The sequence below is a fragment of the Pseudoliparis swirei genome, chromosome 9 (assembly GCF_029220125.1).
Source record: "Pseudoliparis swirei isolate HS2019 ecotype Mariana Trench chromosome 9, NWPU_hadal_v1, whole genome shotgun sequence".
Lineage (NCBI taxonomy): Eukaryota > Metazoa > Chordata > Actinopteri > Perciformes > Liparidae > Pseudoliparis > Pseudoliparis swirei.
Genome location: NC_079396.1, coordinates 28,765,931 through 28,791,469, shown reverse-complemented (window position 1 = coordinate 28,791,469; position 25,539 = coordinate 28,765,931). Strand labels below are relative to the sequence as shown.

The 25,539-nt window shown below is 51.7% G+C and overlaps 1 protein-coding gene across 1 annotated transcript; it reads left to right on the top strand.

The window, feature by feature from the left end:
* cdk16 (cyclin dependent kinase 16) lies at positions 1-23,262 on the top strand. The gene is made up of 17 exons (XM_056422024.1): positions 1-316; positions 1,633-1,818; positions 2,998-3,165; positions 11,379-11,434; positions 13,668-13,859; positions 13,942-13,998; positions 14,164-14,278; positions 14,353-14,447; positions 15,019-15,081; positions 15,305-15,428; positions 17,220-17,340; positions 17,598-17,695; positions 17,792-17,897; positions 18,451-18,493; positions 18,687-18,777; positions 19,384-19,458; positions 19,597-23,262. The coding sequence occupies exons 2-17, from the start codon at positions 1,695-1,697 to the stop codon at positions 19,632-19,634; spliced, it is 1,566 nt and encodes a 521-aa protein (XP_056277999.1). The 5' UTR covers positions 1-316; positions 1,633-1,694; the 3' UTR covers positions 19,635-23,262.
* Positions 23,263-25,539: the final 2,277 nt, after the last annotated feature.

Here is a 25,539-nt window from a genome sequence, read left to right as displayed (position 1 = left end):
AAATAACTGTTTTCTTAGTTTTTTTTAAATGATAGTTTATTGTGCTTTAACTAATGAACGGTTTTAGTTGATGAATCCTCTTGCGCGTGCGTTCATTACCGAGTCGCGCGCTGACGTCTCCGTCAACACGCACCGGAGGACTGGAGCGTGCTCTGACGTCACTCACGTGCTGTGAGCGTCTCGGTCAGGACGCACCGGAGGACCGGAGCAGCAACATGGCTGCAGATTACTGGGAGCCAGAGAGACCCGAGAATCTGTCGGACTGAACCGAGCCAGAGACGACCCGGGACGGACCGGGACAACCCCGCCCTCCCTGGTGAGTAATGCACGCCGCCGAGCTCCGTGTGGCACCGGGAAACGGTGCTCCTCCAACCTGACGTAGCCGGTTAACGCGCTCCGCCTCCGCGGCTATTTATACCCGCTGACCACAGTGAGCGCAGCACATAGCCGGGTCCCGTTCTCACCACATAGCCGTGTCCTGTCCTCACCACATAGCCGGGTCCCGTCCTCACCACATAGCCAGGCCCCGTCCTCACCACATAGCCGGGTCCCGTCCTCACCACATAGCCAGGCCCCGTCCTCAACACATAGCCAGGCCCCGTCCTCACCACATAGCCGGGTCCCGTCCTCACCACATAGCCAGGTCCCGTCCTCACCACATAGCCGGGTCCCGTCCTCACCACATAGCCGGGTCCCGTCCTCACCACATAGCCAGGTCCCGTCCTCACCACATAGCCAGGCCCCGTCCTCACCACATAGCCAGGCCCCGTCCTCACCACATAGCCGGGTCCCGTCCTCACCACATAGCCAGGTCCCGTCCTCACCACATAGCCAGGCCCCGTCCTCACCACATAGCCAGGCCCCGTCCTCACCACATAGCCGGGTCCCGTCCTCACCACATAGCCGGGTCCCGTCCTCACCACATAGCCAGGCCCCGTCCTCACCACATAGCCAGGCCCCGTCCTCAACACATAGCCAGGCCCCGTCCTCACCACATAGCCAGGCCCCGTCCTCAACACATAGCCAGGCCCCGTCCTCACCACATAGCCAGGCCCCGTCCTCACCACATAGCCGGGTCCCGTCCTCACCACATAGCCGGGTCCCGTCCTCACCACATAGCCGGGTCCCGTCCTCACCACATAGCCAGGTCCCGTTCTCGCCCGCATAGCCGGGTCCCGTCCTCACCACATAGCCGGGTCCCGTCCTCACCACATAGCCGGGTCCCGTCCTCGCCCACAGAGAGGGCACGCAGCACTTAGACGGCGCCGCAGTGAGGCTGCAGGTGTTAGTCTGTTACCTGGACAGCGCGATGACTCAGGAAGACAGCTATAATAGCACATGATGCATAATTAATAATTATACATGATACATAATAAAACTAAATAAAAAAATATGATAATGTTTAATTTACTGCTTGTCCACTGTGACCAAGGTTTTACTAAATGTATGTGTGTTTATATACATATACATAAATATATATATATATATACATAAATATATATATTATATATAATATTTTATATATATATATATATACACACACACTCATACAGAACATGCTGTGACCTGCAGTTCACTCGTTCATCAGCGTGTCCTGAAACGTTCACCCTGATCCTGTGTTTACCTGCCCAGGTGTGGTCTCCAGGCTGGCTGCTCCGCCCCCCTCAGCGTCACTCCCCCCCCTCCCCCCCCTCATGGAGAGGATGAGAAAGATCAAACGGGAACTGTCATTCACCCTGGGGAGGGGAGGGGCCGGGGGGAGGGGCCGGACGCCGAGCGCCACCGCCAACGAGGAAGTGAAGTCACACAGCGACTCGGGTAACACACACACACAGACACACACACACACACACACACAGACACACACACACAGACACACACACACACACACACACACACAGGTCTCTCGTTCTTGTCCAGTAGGCTTCCTGAGCCTTTAAATCAGAGGTCAGGAACCTTTTTAAGCTCCCTGACCTTTGACCTTTAGAGCAGGGGGGTCAAACTCATGTTCACCGTGGGCCACAACAGCATCATGGCCGCCCTCTTAAAGGGCCGGAAACACTTTATGAACTCCTCGAACATGTTGTTTAATAACTCTCTTTGCATTTGATTATTGTTTTTTGGAGTGTAGACATATTGTACATAAGGAAATGCTCTAATATTACAACATGAATCCATTTAATCTTAAACCTTCAAAATAAAAGCACGGGATATTTTTCTTCAATTCCTTTAAGAAACGGTGACTACGTGTCTCTAAAGCCGTCAGGGGGCCACAGAAAACGATGCGGAGGGCCAGATTGGGCCCGCGGGCCTTATGTTTGCCACCTGTGCTCTCGGGGATCTTTATGTTTACTCTTCATTTCAACATAAAGCCGACGTGATGTGTGAACCGCACACTGAACAAGAAAAACCAGCCGGTTGAACGGCCAATAGGAACCGTGGTGTCGTAACTTCAGTGATGGACACAGCAGTGACATCATCTCCGCCGGCCAATCACGGAGCCGGCAGAGGTCACGTGACTCGGCGGCTCCTGGACTTTGGTCCCGGCCCGTTTCCCCGCGGCGCTCGCTTTCACTTTGATCTGATTTGTCTGGAGTGTTGGACTCTGTCGCTGTGCGCGGGTCTCCGGCTGCGCGCCCTTATAAGGAGTGGGCGGGGCGTTGGCCGTATGCAAAGACAGAGCACGAGAACACGCGATCGCTTCAGGCCAGTCGCTCCGGAGCTGAGGACGCGCCGGGAGTCAGCAGGGATCTTTTTTGACGTCGGTTCTTCTGAAATCTGTAAGAAAACAAAGTTAAGAGTTAAGAAACGGGAGCTGTGATGTCACAGATCGCTCTCCGCTCTGATTGGCCGGTTGGTTTCACCATTTGATTTGATTTCAATGCTACGATGACGCCGCCCTTTATTGCCTTCTGCTTCTTTTTTCATCACAAAATCAACCAATCGTTCCTCCTCCTCTTCATCACCCCCCTCCTCCTCCCCCCTCCTCTTCATCAGAGGTGGCGTCTCTTCGCGGTTCTGCTGGATGTCTGAAGGCTCGAGCTTCGTCTTCATCGGTTCAGTCTCTTCTTCAGTCGTACAGCAGCTCTCTGAGGAAACCTGGAGGCCAACCTGGAGGCCTCGGCCGCAGCCTGAGCTCCTACCTGAACCACACGGCCCGCCTGGGTACGACACACACACTACACACTACACACACACTACACACTACACACACCTGAACCACACGGCCCGCCTGGGTACGACACACACACTACACACTACACACACACACACTACACACTACACACACCTGAACCACACGGCCCGCCTGGGTACGACACACACACACTACACACTACACACACACTACACACACACACCTGAACCACACGGCCCGCCTGGTCGACACACACACTACACACCACACACACTACACACTACACACACCTGAACCACACGGCCCGCCTGGGTACGACACACTACACACACACACACTACACACACACTACACACACACTACACACTACACACTACACACACCTGAACCACACGGCCCGCCTGGGTACGACACACACACACACACACACTACACACACACACACACCTGAACCACACCCGCCTGGGTACGACACACACTACACACACACACACTACACACACTACACACTACACACACCTGAACCACACGGCCCGCCTGGGTACGACACACACACACACTACACACACACTACACACACACTACACACACCTGAACCACACGGCCCGCCTGGGTACGACACACACACTACACACACACTACACACACACTACACACACACTACACACACTACACACACACTACACACACCTGAACCACGGCCCGCCTGGGTACGACACACACACACACACTACACACTACACACACACTACACACACCTGAACCACACGGCCCGCCTGGGTACGACACACACACACACACTACACACTACACACTACACACACCTGAACCACACGGCCCGCCTGGGTACGACACACACTACACACACACACACACACACTACACACACCTGAACCACACGGCCCGCCTGGGACACACACACACTACACACACACACACACACTACACACCTGAACCACACGGCCCGCCTGGGTGCGACACACACACTACACACACACACACACACCACACACACACCTGAACCACGGCCCGCGGTCTACACACACACACACACTACACACACAAACACACACACCACACCTGAACCACACGGCGCCTGGGCGACACACACACACACCACACACACACACACTACACACACCTGAACCACACGCCTGGGTGCTGGGTACGACACACACACACTCACACACACACACACAACCACCACACACACTACACACCACACACACTGAACCACACGGCCCGCCTGGCGACACACACACACACACACACACACACTACACACTACACACACCTGAACCACACGCTACACACACACACCACACATTACACACACACACACACTACACACACATACACACACACCTGAACCACACGCCCGCCTGGGTGCGACACACACACACACACACACACTACACACACACACACACACCTGAACCACACGGCGCCTGGGTGCGACACACACACACTACACACTCACACACACACTACACACCTGAACCACGGCCGCCTGGTTGACACACACACACTACACACACACACTACACACTACACTACACACCTGAACCACACCCGCCTGGGTCACACACACACTACACACACACACACACACACACACCTGAACCACACGGCCCGCCCTGGGTACACACACACTACACACACACACACACTACACACACACACCTGAACCACACGGCCCGCCTGGTACGACACACACACTACACACACTCAGGACACACTACACACTACACACTACACACACCTGAACCACGGCCCTGGGTGGACACACACACACTACACACTACACACACTCAGGACACACACTACACACACCTGAACCACGGCCCGCCTGGGTCACACACACACACACACACACACACACACACACACACACCTGAACCACGGCCCGCCTGGGTCACACACTCACACACACTACACACGCACACACACTACACACACCTGAACCACACGGCCCGCCTGGGTACGACACACACACACACTACACACACTACACACTACCACACACCTGAACCACCGGCCTGCCTGCACACACACACTACACACACACACACCACACACACACACCTGAACCAGCGGTCCGCCTGGGTGCGACACACACTACTGCACACACACTACACACACACCTGAACCACGGCCCGTACGACACACACACACACACTACACACTACACACACACCTGAACCGCCCGCCTGGGTACACCACACACACACACACCTACACACTACACACACCTGAACCACACCGCCTGGGTCGTACACACACTACACACCACACACACTACACACACACATACACACAACACACACACACTACACACTACACACACACTACACACACACCTGAACCACGGCCGCCTGGGTGCACACACACACACACACACACACACTACACACACCTGAACCACACGGCCCTGGGTCACACACACACTACACGGTACACACAAATACACACACACACCTGAACCTGCGGCGGCCGCCTGGGTACGACACACTACACACTACACACACACTACACACACTGCACACACACCTGAACCACGGCCGCCTGGGTACACACACACACTACACACCACTACACACACACACACTACACACACCTGAACCACACGGCCCGCCTGGGTGCGACACACACACTACACACACACACTACACACACCACACACCTGAACCACACGGCCCTGGACACACACACAGACACACACAGACACACACACACACAGACACACACCTGAACCACACGGCCGCCTGGGTACGACACACACACACACTACACACACTACACACACACACCTGAACACACACGACACACACACACACACACACACTGCACACGGCACCTACACACACACACACTACACTCACACTACACACACACACACTACACACACCTGAACCACGGCCCGCCTGGGTCACACACACACACACTACACACACTACACACACTACACACACCTGAACCACCACGGCCCCTGGAGTGCGACACACACACACACACCACACTACACACACTGAACCACCACACACTACACACACACTACACACACACCTGAACCACGGCCGCCTGGGTGCACACACACACACTACACACACACTACACACTACACACACACTACACACACACACACACACACACTACACACTACACACACACACACTACACACACACACACTACACACATACACACCTGAACCACACGCCTGGGTACACACACACACTACACACCACACTACACACACCTGAACCACACGGCCTGGGTGCGACACACACACACACACACACACACACACTACACACCTGAACCACACGGCCGCCCGCCTGCGACACACACACACACACTACACACACACACCACACACCTGAACCACGGCCCGCCTGGGTCACGACACACACACTACACACTACACACACTTACACACTACACACCTGAACCACACGGCCCGCCTACACACTACACACACACACACACACTACACACCACACACACACAAAGTACACACACACACACTACACACACCTGAACCACCGGCCCGCCTTTACACACACACACTACACACTACACACACACACACACTACACACACACACACACCACACACCTGAACCACACTACACACACACACTACACACTACACCACACCTACACACCTGGGCCGCCTGGGCACACACACACACACACTACACACACCACACTACACACACCTGACCACCAGCCCTGACACACACACACACACTACACTACACACACACAACCACACCTCGACACACACACTACACACACACACACACACTACACACCTGAACCACACGGCCGCCTGGGTACGACACACACACTACACACTACACACACTCAGGACACACACTACACACCTGAACCACACGTCCGCCTGGGTACACACACACCATGATGTACACACACTACACACACACCATGATGTACACACACTACACACATGAACCACGGCCCGCCTGGGTACGACACACACACTACACACTACACACACACTACACACACCTGAACCACACGGCCCGCCTGGGTACGACACACACACTACACACACACTACACACTACACACACACTACACACACCTGAACCACACGGCCCGCCTGGGTACGACACACACACACACTACACACACACACTACACACCTGAACCACCACACGGTCGACACACACTACACACACACACACACACACCTGACACACTGCTGGTCACATACACACACACTACACACACACTACACACTACACACACCTGAACCACACTGGTGCGACACACACACACACACTACACACACACACCTACACACACACACGCACACACACGCACACACCCACACACTACACACACCTGAACCACACGGCCCGCCTGGGACACACACGCACACACACGCACACACACACACACTACACACACCTGAACCACACGGCCCGCCTGGGTACGACACACACACAACACACTACACACACACACACCACACACCACACACACACACTACACACTACACACCACACACACACACACACACCACACTACACACACACTACACACTACACACACCTGAACCACACGGCCGCCTGGGTACGACACACTACACACTACACACACACACACTACACACTACACACACCTGAACCACACGGCCCGCCTGGGTACGACACACACACACTACACACACACTACACACACCTGAACCACACGGCCCGCCTGGGTACGACACACACACTACACACTACACACACTACACACACACTACACACCTGAACCACACGGCCCGCCTGGAGTGCGACACACACACTACACACACACACTACACACTACACACACCTGAACCACACGGCCCGCCTGGGTACGACACACACACACTACACACTACACACACACTACACACTACACACTACACACTACACACCTGAACCACACGGCCCGCCTGGGTACGACACACACACTACACACACTACACACACACTACACACTACACACACCTGAACCACACGGCCCGCCTGGGTACGACACACACTACACACACACACACACACACACTACACACACCTGAACCACACGGCCCGCCTGGGTACGACACACACACTACACACACACACACACTACACACACACTACACACTACACACACTACACACACCACACACACACACACACACACACACACACACACACACACACACACACTACACACACACTACACACTACACACACCTGAACCACACGGCCCGCCTGGGTACGACACACTACACACTACACACACACTACACACACCTGAACCACACGGCCGCCTGGGTACGACACACACACACACACACACACACTACACACACCTGAACCACACGGCCGCCTGGGTACGACACACACACACACTACACACACTACACACACACACACACACACCTGAACCACACGCCGCTGGGTCACACACACACACACACTACACACACTACACACTACACACACCTGAACCACGGCCCGCCTGGGTACACACACACACACACTACACACACATACACTACATGCACACACCTGAACCACACGGCCCGCCTGGGTCGACACACACACACACACTACACACACACTACACACACACACCACACACCACCGGCCCGCCTGGGTGCGACACACACACACTACACACACACACTACACACACACACCTGAACCACACGCCTGGACGACACCACACACACACTACACACTACACACTACACACACCTGAACCACACGCCCGCCTGGACACACACACTACACACACACACACTACACACACCACACACACCTGAACCACACGGCCCGCCTGGGTACACACACACACACACACACTACACACACCACCTGAACCACGGCCGCCTGGGTGCGACACACACACACTACACACTACACACACACACTACACTACACACACCTGAACCACCACGCCCGCCTGGGTGCGACACACACTACACACAAACTACACGCACACACACCAACTACACGCACACACCACACACACACACTACACGGCCTACACACACTACACACACTACACACCTGAACCACACCGCCTGCCTGTACGACACACACACACTACACACACACACACACACACACACACCTGAACCACACTACACACACTGCACACACCACCCACGGCCGCCTGGGTACACACACACACACACTACACACCACACACTACACACTACACACACCTGAACCACCGGCCCGCCTACGACACACACACACACACACACACTACACACACCTGAACCACGGCCCGCCTGGGTACGACACACACTACACACACTACACACTACACACACCTGAACCACACGGCCCGCCTGGGTACGACACACTACACACACTACACACTACACACACACTACACACTACACACACCTGAACCACACGGCCCGCCTGGGTACGACACACACACACAATACACACTACACACACTACACACTACACACACACACACCTGAACCACCTGGGCCCGCCTGGGTCGACACACACACACACACTACACACACACACACACACACACCACACCTGAACCACACGGCCCGCCTGGGTACGACACACACACTACACACACTATGAACCACACACCCGCCTGGTACCGACACACACACTACACACACACTACACACACCTGAACCACACGGCCCGCCTGGGTCACACACACACTACACACACACTACTACACTACACACACCACACAATAATACCACACCACACACACACACTACACACTACACACCTGAACCACACGGCCCGCCTGGAGTGCGACACACACTACACACACACACCACACACACACACACACACACACACACTACACCACACACACCTGAACCACACGGCCTGGGTCCACACTACACACTACACACTACACACACTACACACACACACACTACACACTACACACTACACACACCTGAACCACACGGCCCGCCTGGGTACGACACACACACACTACACACACTACACACTACACACACTACACACTACACACACACTACACACACCTGACACACACCTGAACCACACACACACCACACACTACACACACTACACACTACATACACACCTGAACCACAGCGTCCGCCTGGGCAACACACACACACACCACACACACTACACACACACACTGGACACACACCACACACCACACACACTACACACACACTTCCCGCACACCTGAACCACTGCAGCCGCCTGGAGTACGACACACACACTACACACACACTACACTACACACACCTGAACCACCGCGGCCCGCCTGGGTGCGACACACACACTACACACACACTACACTACACACACACTACTACACACACCTGAACACAAGCCCGCCTGGGTGCGACACACACACTACACACTACACACACACTACACACATGTCACCTATCTAACCAATGTTGTCTTAGAACTACACTATCATCATTGTCTCTGATCTCCATCAGCTCTCCCCTGTAGCGATTGCCACTGATCACTATCATCCACAATTCTACATTTCTGACAGCACACCTACACCGTACCACAATCACTCACCACACTGCAACACAGGGCCACCATGGTCGAAACACAACTAGCAACACTACACGCTAGCATACTCTGACTCAACGACCATCCTGAACCACGCGAGCGTGGCTCAAATCACACCGTGACGTCTGCAACACTACCTTCTTTACACTGACCTACCGTTGGCTGTGGACACCTACAGAGACTACACCACTGACAACTACAAACTGCACATTCACGACCTGAACCTCGCTGTGCGACAGCTGACCTCTCACACACACACTCACACTAACACAGGCAGCTGACAGACCACCTCATTCCTGACACCACACCACTGTCGACACCTAAGACCACACACACTAACTGACCACTGTCTTAACTACCCTGAACCGGACCTCTGTCTGTAGACCACATCTCAAACACGTGACCCTCTGAGACCACCCTGTATAACCGGCCTCTGCTGTAGACACTACACTACTCTAACTACACCTGCTGTAACTGTGACTCTGGGCTGTAGACTGACACTCTTCTGTAGACACTACCCTGATCTTAACGTACCTTCTGTAACCTGACCTCTGTCTGTACGACGGGCACACTTCTAACTACACACTGTCACGTGACCCATCCTGAAACCGGACCCTGCGAACACCCTATCTAGACCTACCTAGTCTACTGACCTCTGCTGAACGACCTCTGCTGGACACCATTCTGTAGACGACCCCGTACAGTACACCGCTGAACCGACCCTGCCTGTGACCACACTACTGTCTGTACGACACTACACACTTAGACGACTCTAGACCTACTCCTGTAAGCACTGGACCTCGCTGTGTACACACACTCTCAACACCACTAGCATGAAGGTCACCTGAACACCTTGATCAAACTGACACATCAATACACATCTACCCTCACATGTAAGACACAGACACTACCCAACACACACGACACACTGTGACTCTGGGCGACAGACTGACCCACTACTGTAAAGACACAGTGACCTCTGCTGTAGACACATCATGTCTGTAACCACCTCCTTACCTGAACCTCTGTCTGTGCACCTTGTCTGTAGTCGACCGTTACTCACCTACTGTTAGCACTGACACTGTTAACTGACTCTTGCTGACCCGCGAGACGTGACCCTGTCTGACACCCTCTGTAGACCTACCCTGTCTGTAGCTGACCATTCAGCACGACTTCTGAACACGACCGTGCATTAACATTACCACTACACCTCACTACACACACTCGAGCATATCGCTAGAGAACCTACGGCTCGTCCTGCGCACGCTGCACACTTGACGGATCTGCACACTACTTCACCTCTCTCTGCACACTGACCCGATCTGAACCCACGGCCCTGTTGAGTCAGGAACCATCACACCACCACTAACATAACCACCACGTGCGACCCTGGAGTTGCACACACTTTACACACCCCCAACCACCCTACGAACCTACCCCACAACCTACACCCGTTAGCACACACTTGACTATCACCTTCCAAAGTATTGCAATACACAAGAAAACACCTATCTTTAGTATCCCTGAACAACGTGTGGGCCTTTAACATACCACAGGCCGTGAATTGATCAGCACCACTCTAACCTACCAGGTCGTGACCCCGGAGCAAGATCTTCACTGTATACACCTGAACACATAGACATTTCAACACATGCCTCGAACCGACCACACCTACAGACAAAACCCCACACACTTCTTAACATGCCCACAGGCAGCCTGGGTACCTCAAACCCTTCCCAAACCCCCCCAATAACCAAAATGAACCACCTGCAATTTTTCCCCAATCACCCCCCATGGGGAATTTTTCCCCCAATTTTTAAAAAAGTCAACTTCCCTTTTAAACCTTCTTATCCCTTTTTAATTTTTACCTACCTTGTTGGACCACCCTCCACCTTGGGTTTCGGGGATTTTTAAAAATTGTTTGGGATTTTAAAACCCCTTTTTTTTACCACCCTTTTTAAAGGTGTTGGACCGCCCTTTTTCACCCCGGAACTGGACCCCGCTGAGACTACCCCTTCAGACCACCCTTTGTGCCTCCTCTGTTTTTCTTGACCCTTTGTGACCTCCCTTTTGTCTCCCCTTTTCTTTAACTTCCTCTTTTGGGAGTCTTCTGTAGCCTACTTCGTTGTGAACCCTTTTTTACCTCGTTTAACACCCCTTACACCTTTCTTCGGATTTTGTAATTCCTGTCTGTATTATTTTTTAACCGTGACCTCTGTCTGTAGACTGTGACCTCTGTCTGTAGACCGTGACCTCTGTCTGTAGACTCTGACCTCTGTCTGTAGACTCTGACCTCTGTCTGTAGACCGTGACCTCTGTCTGTAGACTGTGACCTCTGTCTGTAGACTGTGACCTCTGTCTGTAGACCGTGACCTCTGTCTGTAGACGGTGACCTCTGTCTGTAGACTGTGACCTCTGTCTGTAGACTGTGACCTCTGTCTGTAGACCGTGACCTCTGTCTGTAGACCGTGACCTCTGTCTGTAGACGGTGACCTCTGTCTAGACCGTGACCTCTGTCTGTAGACTGTGACCTCTGTCTGTAGACGGTGACCTCTGTCTGTAGACGGTGACCTCTGTCTGTAGACGGTGACCTCTGTCTGTAGACGGTGACCTCTGTCTGTAGACTCTGACCTCTGTCTGTAGACTCTGACCTCTGTCTGTAGACCGTGACCTCTGTCTGTAGACTGTGACCTCTGTCTGTAGACTATGACCTCTGTCTGTAGACCGTGACCTCTGTCTGTAGACGGTGACCTCTGTCTAGACCGTGACCTCTGTCTGTAGACCGTGACCTCTGTCTGTAGACTATGACCTCTGTCTGTAGACCGTGACCTCTGTCTGTAGACGGTGACCTCTGTCTAGACCGTGACCTCTGTCTGTAGACCGTGACCTCTGTCTGTAGACCGTGACCTCTGTCTGTAGACCGTGACCTCTGTCTGTAGACTGTGACCTCTGTCTGTAGACCGTGACCTCTGTCTGTAGACTGTGACCTATGTCTCTAGACTTTGTCTGTCCCTGAGTGAAGTTCTTCTTCGTGTGTTTCAGGACATTAATAAACGTCTCTCGTTACCGGCCGACATTCGTCTTCCGGAGGGTTATCTGGAGAAGTTTAACCTGATTGGTCCTGCTCTGTTCGACCAGCCAATCAGCAGACGGCTGCGTCGAGTGTCTCTGGTACCTGCCTGCTTCTCCTCGTCCGGTTTCTCTTGTCTTCCTGTCTCGGTGTCTGACTCTCCACCTGTCTCTCTGTCTGCAGTCAGAGATCGGTTTTGGGAAACTGGAGACGTACATCAAGCTGGACAAGCTGGGAGAGGTGAGGCGCCTGAGTGTGTGTGTGTGTGTGTGTGTGTGTGTGTGTGTGAGCCGGCCACACTGTCTCACCTGTCGTCCCTACAGGTCTGTCTCTTACCTGTCTCCCAACCTGTCTCTTTCTACCCGCCCTTCTCACCTGTCTCACTCTCTCCCTGTCTCTCTGCAGGGGACCTACGCTACCGTGTATAAAGGTCGCAGTAAACTGACCGAGAACCTGGTGGCCTTGAAGGAGATTCGATTGGAACATGAAGAAGGAGCTCCGTGTACGGCCATCAGAGAAGGTAGACGCTGTGTGTGTGTGTGTGTGTAGTGTGTAGTGTGTAGTGTGTGTGTTAATGTGTCGGTTCTCCCTCAGTGTCTCTGTTAAAGGATCTGAAACACGCCAACATCGTCACGCTTCATGACATCATCCACACAAAGAAGTCCCTCACACTGGTGTTTGAGTATCTGGTGAGACACACACACAGAGACACACACAGAGACACACACAGAGACACACACACACAGAGACACACACACAGAGACACACACAGAGACACACACACAGAGACACACACACAGAGACACACACAGACACACACACACACACACAGAGACACACACAGAGACACACACAGAGACACACACAGAGACACACAGACACACACACACACACACATACACACACACAGAGACACACACACAGACACACACACAGACACACACACAGACACACAGAGACACACACACACACACAGACACACACACACACACACAGAGACACACACACACACAGAGACACACACACACACACAGAGACACACACACACACACACACAGAGACACATACACACACACACAGAGACACACACACACACACACAGAGACACACAGAGACACACACAGACACACACACACACACAGACACACACACACAGAGACACACAGTGACACACACACACAGAGACACACAGTGACACACACACACAGAGACACACACACACACACACACACCTTTAATCGTGTTTCTTGTGTGTTTCAGGACAAAGATCTGAAACAGTATCTGGACGACTGTGGAAACGTCATCAACATTCACAACGTCAAAGTGAGAGCTGTGTGTGTGTGTCTTTGTGTGTGTGTGTGTGTGTCTTTGTGTCTGTGTGTGTGTGTGTGGTGTGTGTGTGTCTTTGTGTGGTGTGTCTCTGTGTGTGTGTCTTTGTGTCTGTGTGTGTTTGTCTCTGTGTGTGTGTGTGTCTCTGTGTGTGTGTATGTGTGTGTCTCTGTGTGTGTCTGTGTGTGTGTTGTTCAGCTGGTGCTCTTCTTCGCAGCTCTTCCTCTTCCAGCTGCTGCGTGGCTTGTCGTACTGCCACCGGAGGAAGGTGCTCCACCGGGACCTGAAGCCCCAGAACCTTCTGATCAACGAGCGCGGAGAGCTCAAGCTGGCCGACTTCGGTCAGTCTGTTGGCCGCCGCGTGGGCGGGGCTCGTTGCCACGGCGACCAGTGGGCGACACACCCTCCACCTACAGACACACACCCTCCACCTACAGACACACACCCTCCACCTACAGACACACACCCTCCACCTACAGACACACACCCTCCACCTACAGACACACACCCTCCACCTACAGACACACACCCTCCACCTACAGACACACACCCTCTACCTACAGACACACACCCTCCACCTACAGACACACACCCTCTACCTACAGACACACACCCTCTACCTACAGACACACACCCTCTACCTACAGACACACACCCTCTACCTACAGACACACACCCTCTACCTACAGACACACGTCCTCTACCTACAGACACACACCCTCCACCTACAGACACACACCCTCCACCTACAGACACACACCCTCCACCTACAGACACACACCCTCCACCTACAGACACACACCCTCTACCTACAGACACACACCCTCCACCTACAGACACACACCCTCCACCTACAGACACACGCCCTCCACCTACAGACACACGCCCTCCACCTAGAGACACACACCCTCTACCTACAGACACACACCCTCCACCTACAGACACACACCCTCCACCTACAGACACACGCCCTCCACCTACAGACACACACCCTCTACCTACAGACACACACCCTCCACCTACAGACACACGTCCTCTACCTACAGACACACGCCCTCTACCTACAGACACACACCCTCCACCTACAGACACACACCCTCTACCTACAGACACACACCCTCCACCTACAGACACACACCCTCCACCTACAGACACACACCCTCCACCTACAGACACACGCCCTCCACCTACAGACACACGTCCTCCACCTACAGACACACGTCCTCCACCTACAGACACACGTCCTCCACCTACAGACACACATCCTCTACCTACAGACACACACCCTCCACCTACAGACACACGTCCTCTACCTACAGACACACACCCTCCACCTACAGACACACGCCCTCTACCTACAGACACACACCCTCTACCTATAGACACACACCCTCTACCTATATACACACCCTCTACCTACAGACACACACCCTCTACCTACAGACACACACCCTCTACCTACAGACACACACCCTCCACCTACAGACACACACCCTCTACCTACATACACACACCCTCTACCTACAGACACACGCCCTCCACCTACAGACACACGCCCTCTACCTACAGACACACACCCTCTACCTATAGACACACACCCTCCACCTACAGACACACACCCTCCACCTACAGACACACACCCTCTACCTACAGACACACACCCTCCACCTACAGACACACACCTCACCTACAGACACACACCTCCACCTACAGACACACACACTCTACCTACAGACACACACACTCACCTACAGACACACACCTCTACCTACAGACACACACCCTCCACCTACAGACACACACCCTCTACCTACAGACACACACCCTCTACCTACAGACACACACCCTCTACCTACAGACACACCCTCTACCTACAGACACACCCTCTACCTACAGACACACGCCCTCTACCTACAGACACACGCCCTCCACCTACAGACACACACCCTCCACCTACAGACACACACCCTCCACCTACAGACACACACCCTCCACCTACAGACACACACGTCCTCTACCTACAGACACACGTCCTCTACCTACAGACACACGTCCTAACCCTAGTTCCTGTTAGTTCCTGTTTCCTGTTGTTGACACCGTGGTGATGACTCGGGGCTCTCTGTGTGTTTTAGGTCTCGCACGAGCGAAATCCATCCCAACCAAGACGTATTCTAACGAGGTGGTGACGCTCTGGTACCGACCGCCAGACATCCTGCTGGGCAGCACCAACTACTCCACTCATATCGACATGTGGTCAGTACCGCCGCTCCACATACGTGTGTTTGATTGTTTATTTATGTTTACCCATTATCTCTTACATTGACTCTACAGACCATGAAGTATAAATGATGACATCATGCTGTATAGAAGAAGACTTGAAACTAGAGACTGAGACATAAACTCATGTTTACAATGAGGGAAAGCATCAAGAGGAGTAGCATACATACCGGTCTGCCTGACCTTCTGTGTCGCTCCCTGTCTGTCTGCCTGTCACCCGTCTGTCTCTCTAGGGGTGTGGGTTGTATCTTCTATGAGATGACGACGGGCCGGCCTCTGTTTCCTGGTTCCACAGTGGAGGAGGAGCTTCACTTCATCTTCAAGCTCCTGGGTGAGCACCATTCAGCTGCTGTTGTTTATAGAGAGCTGTGTGTACTTCATGCATTGTGTGTGTGTGTAATGTATGTTGTGTATATTTGTTGTGCAGGTACTCCCACAGAGCTGAGCTGGTCTGGGATCAGTTGCAATGACGAATTTGTGTCTCACAACTTTCCTCTCTACCGAGCAGAGAAGCTGAGTAACCACACTCCCAGGTACACAACTGTGCTACACATAGGTACACAACTGTGCTACACACAGGTACACAACTGTGCTACACACAGGTACACAACTGTGCTACACACAGGTACACAACTGTGCTACACATAGGTACACAACTGTGCTACACACCCTGGTTAAGGAGTTAACCTTGGTTAGGGGTTAACCTTAACCCTGGTTAACCTGAACCCTGGATAGTTGTTAACCTTAACCCTGGTTAACCTTAACCCTGGATAGTTGTTAACCTTAACCCAGGTTAACCTTAACCCTGGTTAACCTGAACCCTGGATAGTTGTTAACCTTAACCCTGGTTAACCTTAACCCTGGATAGTTGTTAACCTTAACCCAGGTTAACCTTAACCCTGGATAGTCATTAACCTTAACCCTGGTTAACCTTAACCCTGGTTAACCTTAACCCTGGATAGTTGTTAACCTTAACCCAGGTTAACCTTAACCCTGGATAGTCGTTAACCTTAACCCAGGTTAACCTTAACCCTGGATAGTCGTTAACCTTAACCCAGGTTAACCTTAACCCTGGTCTGTGTCCAGGCTCGGCGCTGAAGGGGTGGAGCTGCTGTCAAAGTTCCTGCAGGTCAGTAAAGTGTTCGTTACGTTCTAATGACGCTTATCATGCTGCTGCTTGTTCTCCTAATCAAGACAATACGGTTATATAGGGATCAATATCTACAGCTGTGAGTCCAGGATGGGACCGACTTGACCTTGTGACCTAAAGGATGTCCAGTTAATATTATTAATCATAATAATAATTGTTGTTTTAATTCCAGTTTGAGGGGAAGAAGCGGATTTCAGCAGCCGAGTCCATGACTCTTCCTTACTTCAGTGACCTTGGAAACAATGTGATGACGCTTCTCGACAGTAAGCTTTAAATGCAACTTTTAACCTGTGATGTCATCGTGTGATGTCACCGTGTGATGTCATCTTGTGATGTCACCGTGTGATGTCACCGTGTGATGTCATCGTGTGATGTCACCGTGTGATGTCATTGTGTGTTGTCACCCTGTGATGTCATCGTGTGATGTCACCCTGTGATGTCACGTGTGATGTCACCCTGTGATGTCACGTGTGATGTCACCCTGTGATGTCACGTGTGATGTCACCCTGTGATGTCACGTGTGATGTCACCCTGTGATGTCACCCTGTGATGTCACGTGTGATGTCACCCTGTGATGTCACCCTGTGATGTCACCCTGTGATGTCATCGTGTGATGTCACCCTGTGATGTGACCCTGTGATGTCATCGTGTGATGTCACCGTGTGATGTCACCCTGTGATGTCACCCTGTGATGTCATCGTGTGATGTCATCGTGTGATGTCACCCTGTGATGTCACCCTGTGATGTCATCGTGTGATGTCACCCTGTGATGTCACCCTGTGATGTGACCCTGTGATGTCATTGTGTGATGTCACCCTGTGATGTCACCCTGTGATGTCATCACTTAGTCGCTCTCAATGCCATTTCAGCAACGTCTATCTTCAGCCTGCCAGAAATCCAACTGGAAAAAGAAGCAGTCAGACCAACACTCACCTCTGATCCAGGTAGCACACACACACACACAAAGACACACACACAAAGATACACACACACACACAAAGACACACACACACGTCAGCTAAATTAAATGTTATGTTTCTAAGATGTAAAGGTAAACCTTGTGTCACGTTGTTTCTGTCCAGTGAACAGTCCAACCAAGAGGCGTGGCCTGCTACTCTGACATCATGGTGGAGGCGTCGCCTGCTACTCTGACATCATGGAGGCGGGGTCTGATCCTCTGACGTCATCATGGAGGCGGGGTCTGATCTTCTGACGTCATCATGGCGGCGGGGTCTAATCTTCTGACGTCATCATGGAGGCGGGGTCTAATCTTCTGACGTCATCATGGAGGAGGGGTCTGATCTTCTGACGTCATCATGGAGGCGGGGTCTGATCTTCTGACGTCATCATGGAGGCGGGGTCTAATCTTCTGACGTCATCATGGAGGCGGGGTCTAATCTTCTGACGTCATCATGGAGGCGGGGTCTAATCTTCTGACGTCATCATGGAGGTGGGGTCTAATCTTCTGACGTCATCATGGAGGCGGGGTCTGATCTTCTGATGTCATCATGGAGGCGGGGTCTGATCTTCTGACGTCATGGAGGAGGAGGGGTCTGATCTTCTGACGTCATCATGGAGGAGGGGTCTGATCCTCTGACGTCATCATGGAGGCGGCTTCAGGAACAACAACAGAGATGAAAGCAACAGGTGATTTTTCCTTCTCTGAAGGAGTAAAACAAGAACAGGGATTAAAACAAAAGAAGAAGAAATGATGGTGAAGAAGAGAAGAAGAGAACAAACGGCAGCTTGCTGTTGATTAATGCAATAATGGATCACAACAGCCATCTGACCAATCGGCTTCAGCTTCACTTCAGGACATCACGGCTGATCAGATGAGGCACAGGCGTTTGAGCAGATGATGGAAATCTGTCTTCCATTTTCAGATTCAACACAAATAACTGACGACTACCTGGATACAGGTATCACCTGTGTGACCCAGAGTACACGAAGAACTGCATCTGTTTTATTTTGATAGCAGAACTAAGTTTAGTATCAGTTCAGACAGGAAGTGCTGCAGACAGGAAGTGCTTCCCACCTGAATTGACTAAAGTAGCAGGAGAGAATTGATGAAGCTTGTTTAGTTTGTGTCTCTTAATGATGGGTTTGAACTGTTTGTGTACAGTATTATATTTATAGTACAGTATTCTATTTACAGTACAACATTTACACTTTGATGTTATCTCTTGAAAAACATACTTTTGTTTGGAATGGAAATCTGCAGAAAAGAGTGACTGTTTTATGATCGTGAGAAACTGGTTTCTGCCGCTCAGCCTGTAACCATGGTGACGGAGAGATGGTTCTCCTCTCAGCCTGTAACCATGGTGACGGAGAGACGGTTCTCCTCTCAGCCTGTAACCATGGTGACGGAGAGACGGTTCTCCTCTGTCTGTAACCATGGTGACAGAGACGGTTCTCCTCTGTCTGTAACCATGGTGACAGAGACGGTTCTCCTCTCAGCCTGTAACCATGGTGACGGAGAGACGGTTCTCCTCTCAGCCTGTAACCATGGTGACAGAGACGGTTCTCCTCTGTCTGTAACCATGGTGACAGAGAGACGGTTCTCCTCTCAGCCTGTAACCATGGTGACGGAGAGACGGTTCTCCTCTGCCTGTAACCATGGTGACGGAGAGACGGTTCTCCTCTGCCTGTAACCATGGTGACAGAGAGACGGTTCTCCTCTCAGCCTGTAACCATGGTGACGGAGAGACGGTTCTCCTCTGCCTGTAACCATGGTGACGGAGGCAGTTCTCCTCTGCCTGTAACCATGGTGACGGAGAGACGGTTCTCCTCTGCCTGTAACCATGGTGACGGAGAGACGGTTCTCCTCTGCCTGTAACCATGGTGACGGAGAGACGGTTCTCCTCTGCCTGTAACCATGGTGACGGAGAGATGGTTCTCTTCTCAGCCTGCAGTGAACAGCTGTGAGCGCTTTGCTTCATGCACATCGACTTTTATTCAGAGCCTCGGGAACATCCACTTATCTGAGATGGGGCGGGGCTTATCTGAGATGGGGCGGGGCTTCAGAGTGTCGAGATCAAATATAAGACGGTCAGTTAGTTTTGAGATGCTTTAGAAACAGGAAGTGCTTGTTAGTCTAGTTCACAGGAAGCGTCGCCCATGTTTCTAGACAAGTCGTGTAATACCTGAGGCTGCTCTGAGACGGGGGCGGGGCTTCTATCGTACACTGGGGGCGGGGCTTTGCCGGCAGGGTGGAGGAGCTTCTCAGGATTGTTGTTTAGAAACACGAAGAACTTTTGATGCTGATTTATTTTTTAATATTTGCAATAGAGAAATATTGATCGGAGGACGACGGTGATTGATCAGTAAATAATCGGGGGATCAATGAGTTAATAATCGGGTGATGATAAAAATAAATAAATAAATATACACTTTTATTAATCCCCAAGGGGAAATTAGTTCTCTGCATTTAACCCATCCTCAGTTATTAAGGAGCAGTGGGCTGCGGTGAAGCGCCCGGGAAGCAACTGGGGGTTCAGTGCCTTGCTCAAGGACACTTCAACTTGCAACTAATGGGGAGAGCGGGGATCGAACCCACAACCCTGCGGTTGCAGGACGGCCCTCTTACCCCACTGAGCTACAGCCGCCCCAAAAACAACAAATCAATCCATTAGTGGATTGATTTGTTGCTACGTCGTCGAACTCTTTGATCCAACTGAAGCGTTTGATTCCTAATCTGAGAGGAAACGTTCCCAGAGTGATGGAATTATATAATCCTAGAGAATATAAACGAAGGTTACAGCGTGAACGATTTAGTGTTTCATTTATTTAATTATCCAGGTTTGTGACTAAAGATCTTCTGTTGCTCGGCATGAAAATATTATAATTATAACCGCTGGAGAAGGAAATCAGAGACGGGATGTCACAGGGGGGGGGCGGGGTCACGGAGGGACGGGATCACGGAGGTGGGGTCACAGGGGCGGGGTCACAGGGTCACGGGGGGCGGAGTCACAGTGAAATAAATGTCCCCTTGAGACAAATGTCCCGCGGTTCCGGTTCAGCCTCATGAAGTAAAGACAGAAGAATCCTTTCCTACGTTTTGAATTGTTCAAATGTCTCGTTAGCTAACTCGCGGATCTGAATAAAGACTCATTCAGCTCTGAGGGGACCGGTTGGCTTGGAGTCCACGTGGATCAGATGCTGTTTCTTCTGTCTAGGTTCTGGTTTGTAGTCCATGTGGATCAGATGTTTCCTCTGGTTTGTAGTCCATGTGGATCAGATGTTTCCTCTGGTTTGTAGTCCATGTGGATCCAGATGTTTCCTCTGGTTTGTAGTCCATGTGGATCCAGATGTTTCCTCTGGTTTGTAGTCCATGTGGATCAGATGTTTCCTCTGGTTTGTAGTCCATGTGGATCCAGATGTTTCCTCTGGTTTGTAGTCCATGTGGATCAGATGTTTCCTCTGGTTTGTAGTCCATGTGGATCCAGATGTTTCCTCTGGTTTGTAGTCCATGTGGACCAGATGTTTCCTCTGGTTTGTAGTCCATGTGGATCAGATGCCGGTTCCTCTGTGGAAACCAAAGTTCTCTGCAATATTCTGCATGATGGGATTCTTCCAGAACTTCTCCGCCTCCTTCCCTCTGCGTGACGTATCTGACGCTATAACGGATCTGCTACTTGAAATATCAAAGCAAGTCTGGAAAATGAATTATATCCTTTTACTTTGTTCACATGTATTCTGGATATGTTTACAGTCTATAAATATACATTAAAAGTCTTTATTTATTATCAGTGTGGGTTGTTTATTTAGATCTTCACATGAGACTCTGACCTTTGACCCCCGACTGTTACCGAGCATGCGCCGCCCCGGCGGCCCCCACTCATGGACCGGAGTTGGTTTGAACCGTTCCATCCGTTCTGTGGTCTCAATCGGGTTCAGGACCTTCCAGACGTCTCCGGTGGTCTGTATTCCCTGTCTCTCGTCTCGCAGGTGTCTTGTTTTTCCTGAATGCTAATGAGAAGGCTCTGAGCTCTCCCGGTGTTTTTCCACGTCTCTTGGCATCAATCAATGTCGACCGTTATATCTGGTACTTTCCACTGAGCAACATGGTGGTAGGATGAGGTATTACACTGAATGGATTTCTTTATTGAGCTGAGTTCTAAAGCTTTTTCTAAATACTAAATGATCGACCTCTGGTTGTATAGAAGTCCATGCTTCATGTGTTGAAGCTGCATTCTCTCTCCTGACCACCAGGGGGCGACTCTGGTTGTATAGAAGTCCATGCTTCATGTGTTGAAGCTGCATTCTCTCTCCTGACCACCAGGGGGCTCCTCTGGTTGTATAGAAGTCCATGCTTCATGTGTTGAAGCTGCATTCTCTCTCCTGACCACCAGGGGGCTCCTCTGGTTGTATAGAAGTCCATGCTTCATGTGTTGAAGCTGCATTCTCTCTCCTGACCACCAGGGGGCGACTCTGGTTGTATAGAAGTCTGTGCTTCATGTGTTGAAGCTGCATTCTCTCTCCTGACCACCAGGGGGCGACTCTGGTTGTATAGAAGTCTGTGCTTCATGTGTTGAAGCTGCATTATCTCTTCCAGGTACCACCGGGTGAATCAACCCAAATAAAGCACTAACCTTAAACACAACACCAGAGTGGAATCTGAAGGGTTTTAAAATGATAAATTCGGCGTTTATTCTCAGGCCTTCCGCCGTGGCGTTGGCCTGGAGACGGGTCAGCGCCTCACGTGTTTCTCCTGCAGAACGGCGTTGTGCATCGAGACCTCAAGCTGGAGAACATCCTCTGAGACCACGATGATGCGTGTTTTGGAGCGTACAAACACGTCTCTGTTGGAGACTGTCCTGCTGGATCGTCTTCTTGTCGTGAAACACGACAGCCACAGACTGAGCCTCTTTTTTCCAGCGCTGCTGAGTTTCTCGTCCTGGAACGCCGAGCGGCCGCGTGGCGGCAAAGCAGAGCGCTCACCCCGAGCAGACCGGACCTCTTCCAGCCCGCGGGCGCCTTCATGTGATCAGCGCCCCCCCAGCACCAGCTCTCATACAACAGCCCACCGGGTCGGGCCGGTCTCGTTTGGGTCTCGCTCTCCTGAGGGAGCTGAGCTCGGCCGGATGAGGAGACGCTGGGAACCCCGTGGCGTTGGCTCGCGAGGAAAGGTTTTAAAATAGGGTCACTTAGAAATGTTCTTAATTAAACTCAAAGCTTTTTTTTGATGCATTAAATGAATCATAACTCTCTCCATAGTTCATGTGTGATGACTATTCTCTGGTGTTAGTGAAGTCTCTCCAGAGGTGTGTAGAGGCCCATCTCCATGTTCTAGTGGTACATTGTGTTCTCGCCTTAGAAGACTAGCGGAGGGGTAGAAAACCCTTTCAACCCTTTTTATGTGAGCGCAGCTGAAAACAGTTATGCTGCTGAGAGAAGCTGTAAAACTGGCCTTCCTTTGAGCCACAAGAAGAATACATTAATATTTACTATAAACATCATTATTTATAACCTCGTCAATGTCTGGACTTTAGTTTATATTCATTCTGCAATTAATTTAGTCGGCGCCAAGTTAACGAACAGGAATGTTGGCTCTCCTCTTCTATTTGTATTAAATGTATACTGCAGGACACGAGTGCTCACACACACACGCACACACGATCTGCTCTCCCATGAACACCTGTTCCCTGGTCGCGGCCCCCGGCGGCTGGAGGACGTTCCACCCAGCGGCTCCGCGGGATGCGACGTGCTGTGAACACGAGACTCGGACTGCGTCACATCGCGGCTGTCTGCGCTGGTCGTGCTAAAACCCGCTACTGCCACCTAGTGGCGAACACGAGCGTCGCGCTGCAGCTCCTCCAGGTGAAAGCAGGCGAGCTTTAAGTTAACACAAAGCGTTAAAGCCCCACTATGTCGTTTTTCCCTTTTAGCGCCCCCTTCAGGTTTTTAGGTATTTAACGTTTACTTCAGTGTCGTAAATACCCAGTTACGATAGACGCAGCCTCGCATACACTTGTATTGAGTTGGGATCATGTGTTGTCCTGTATTATAATATTATTATTATTATT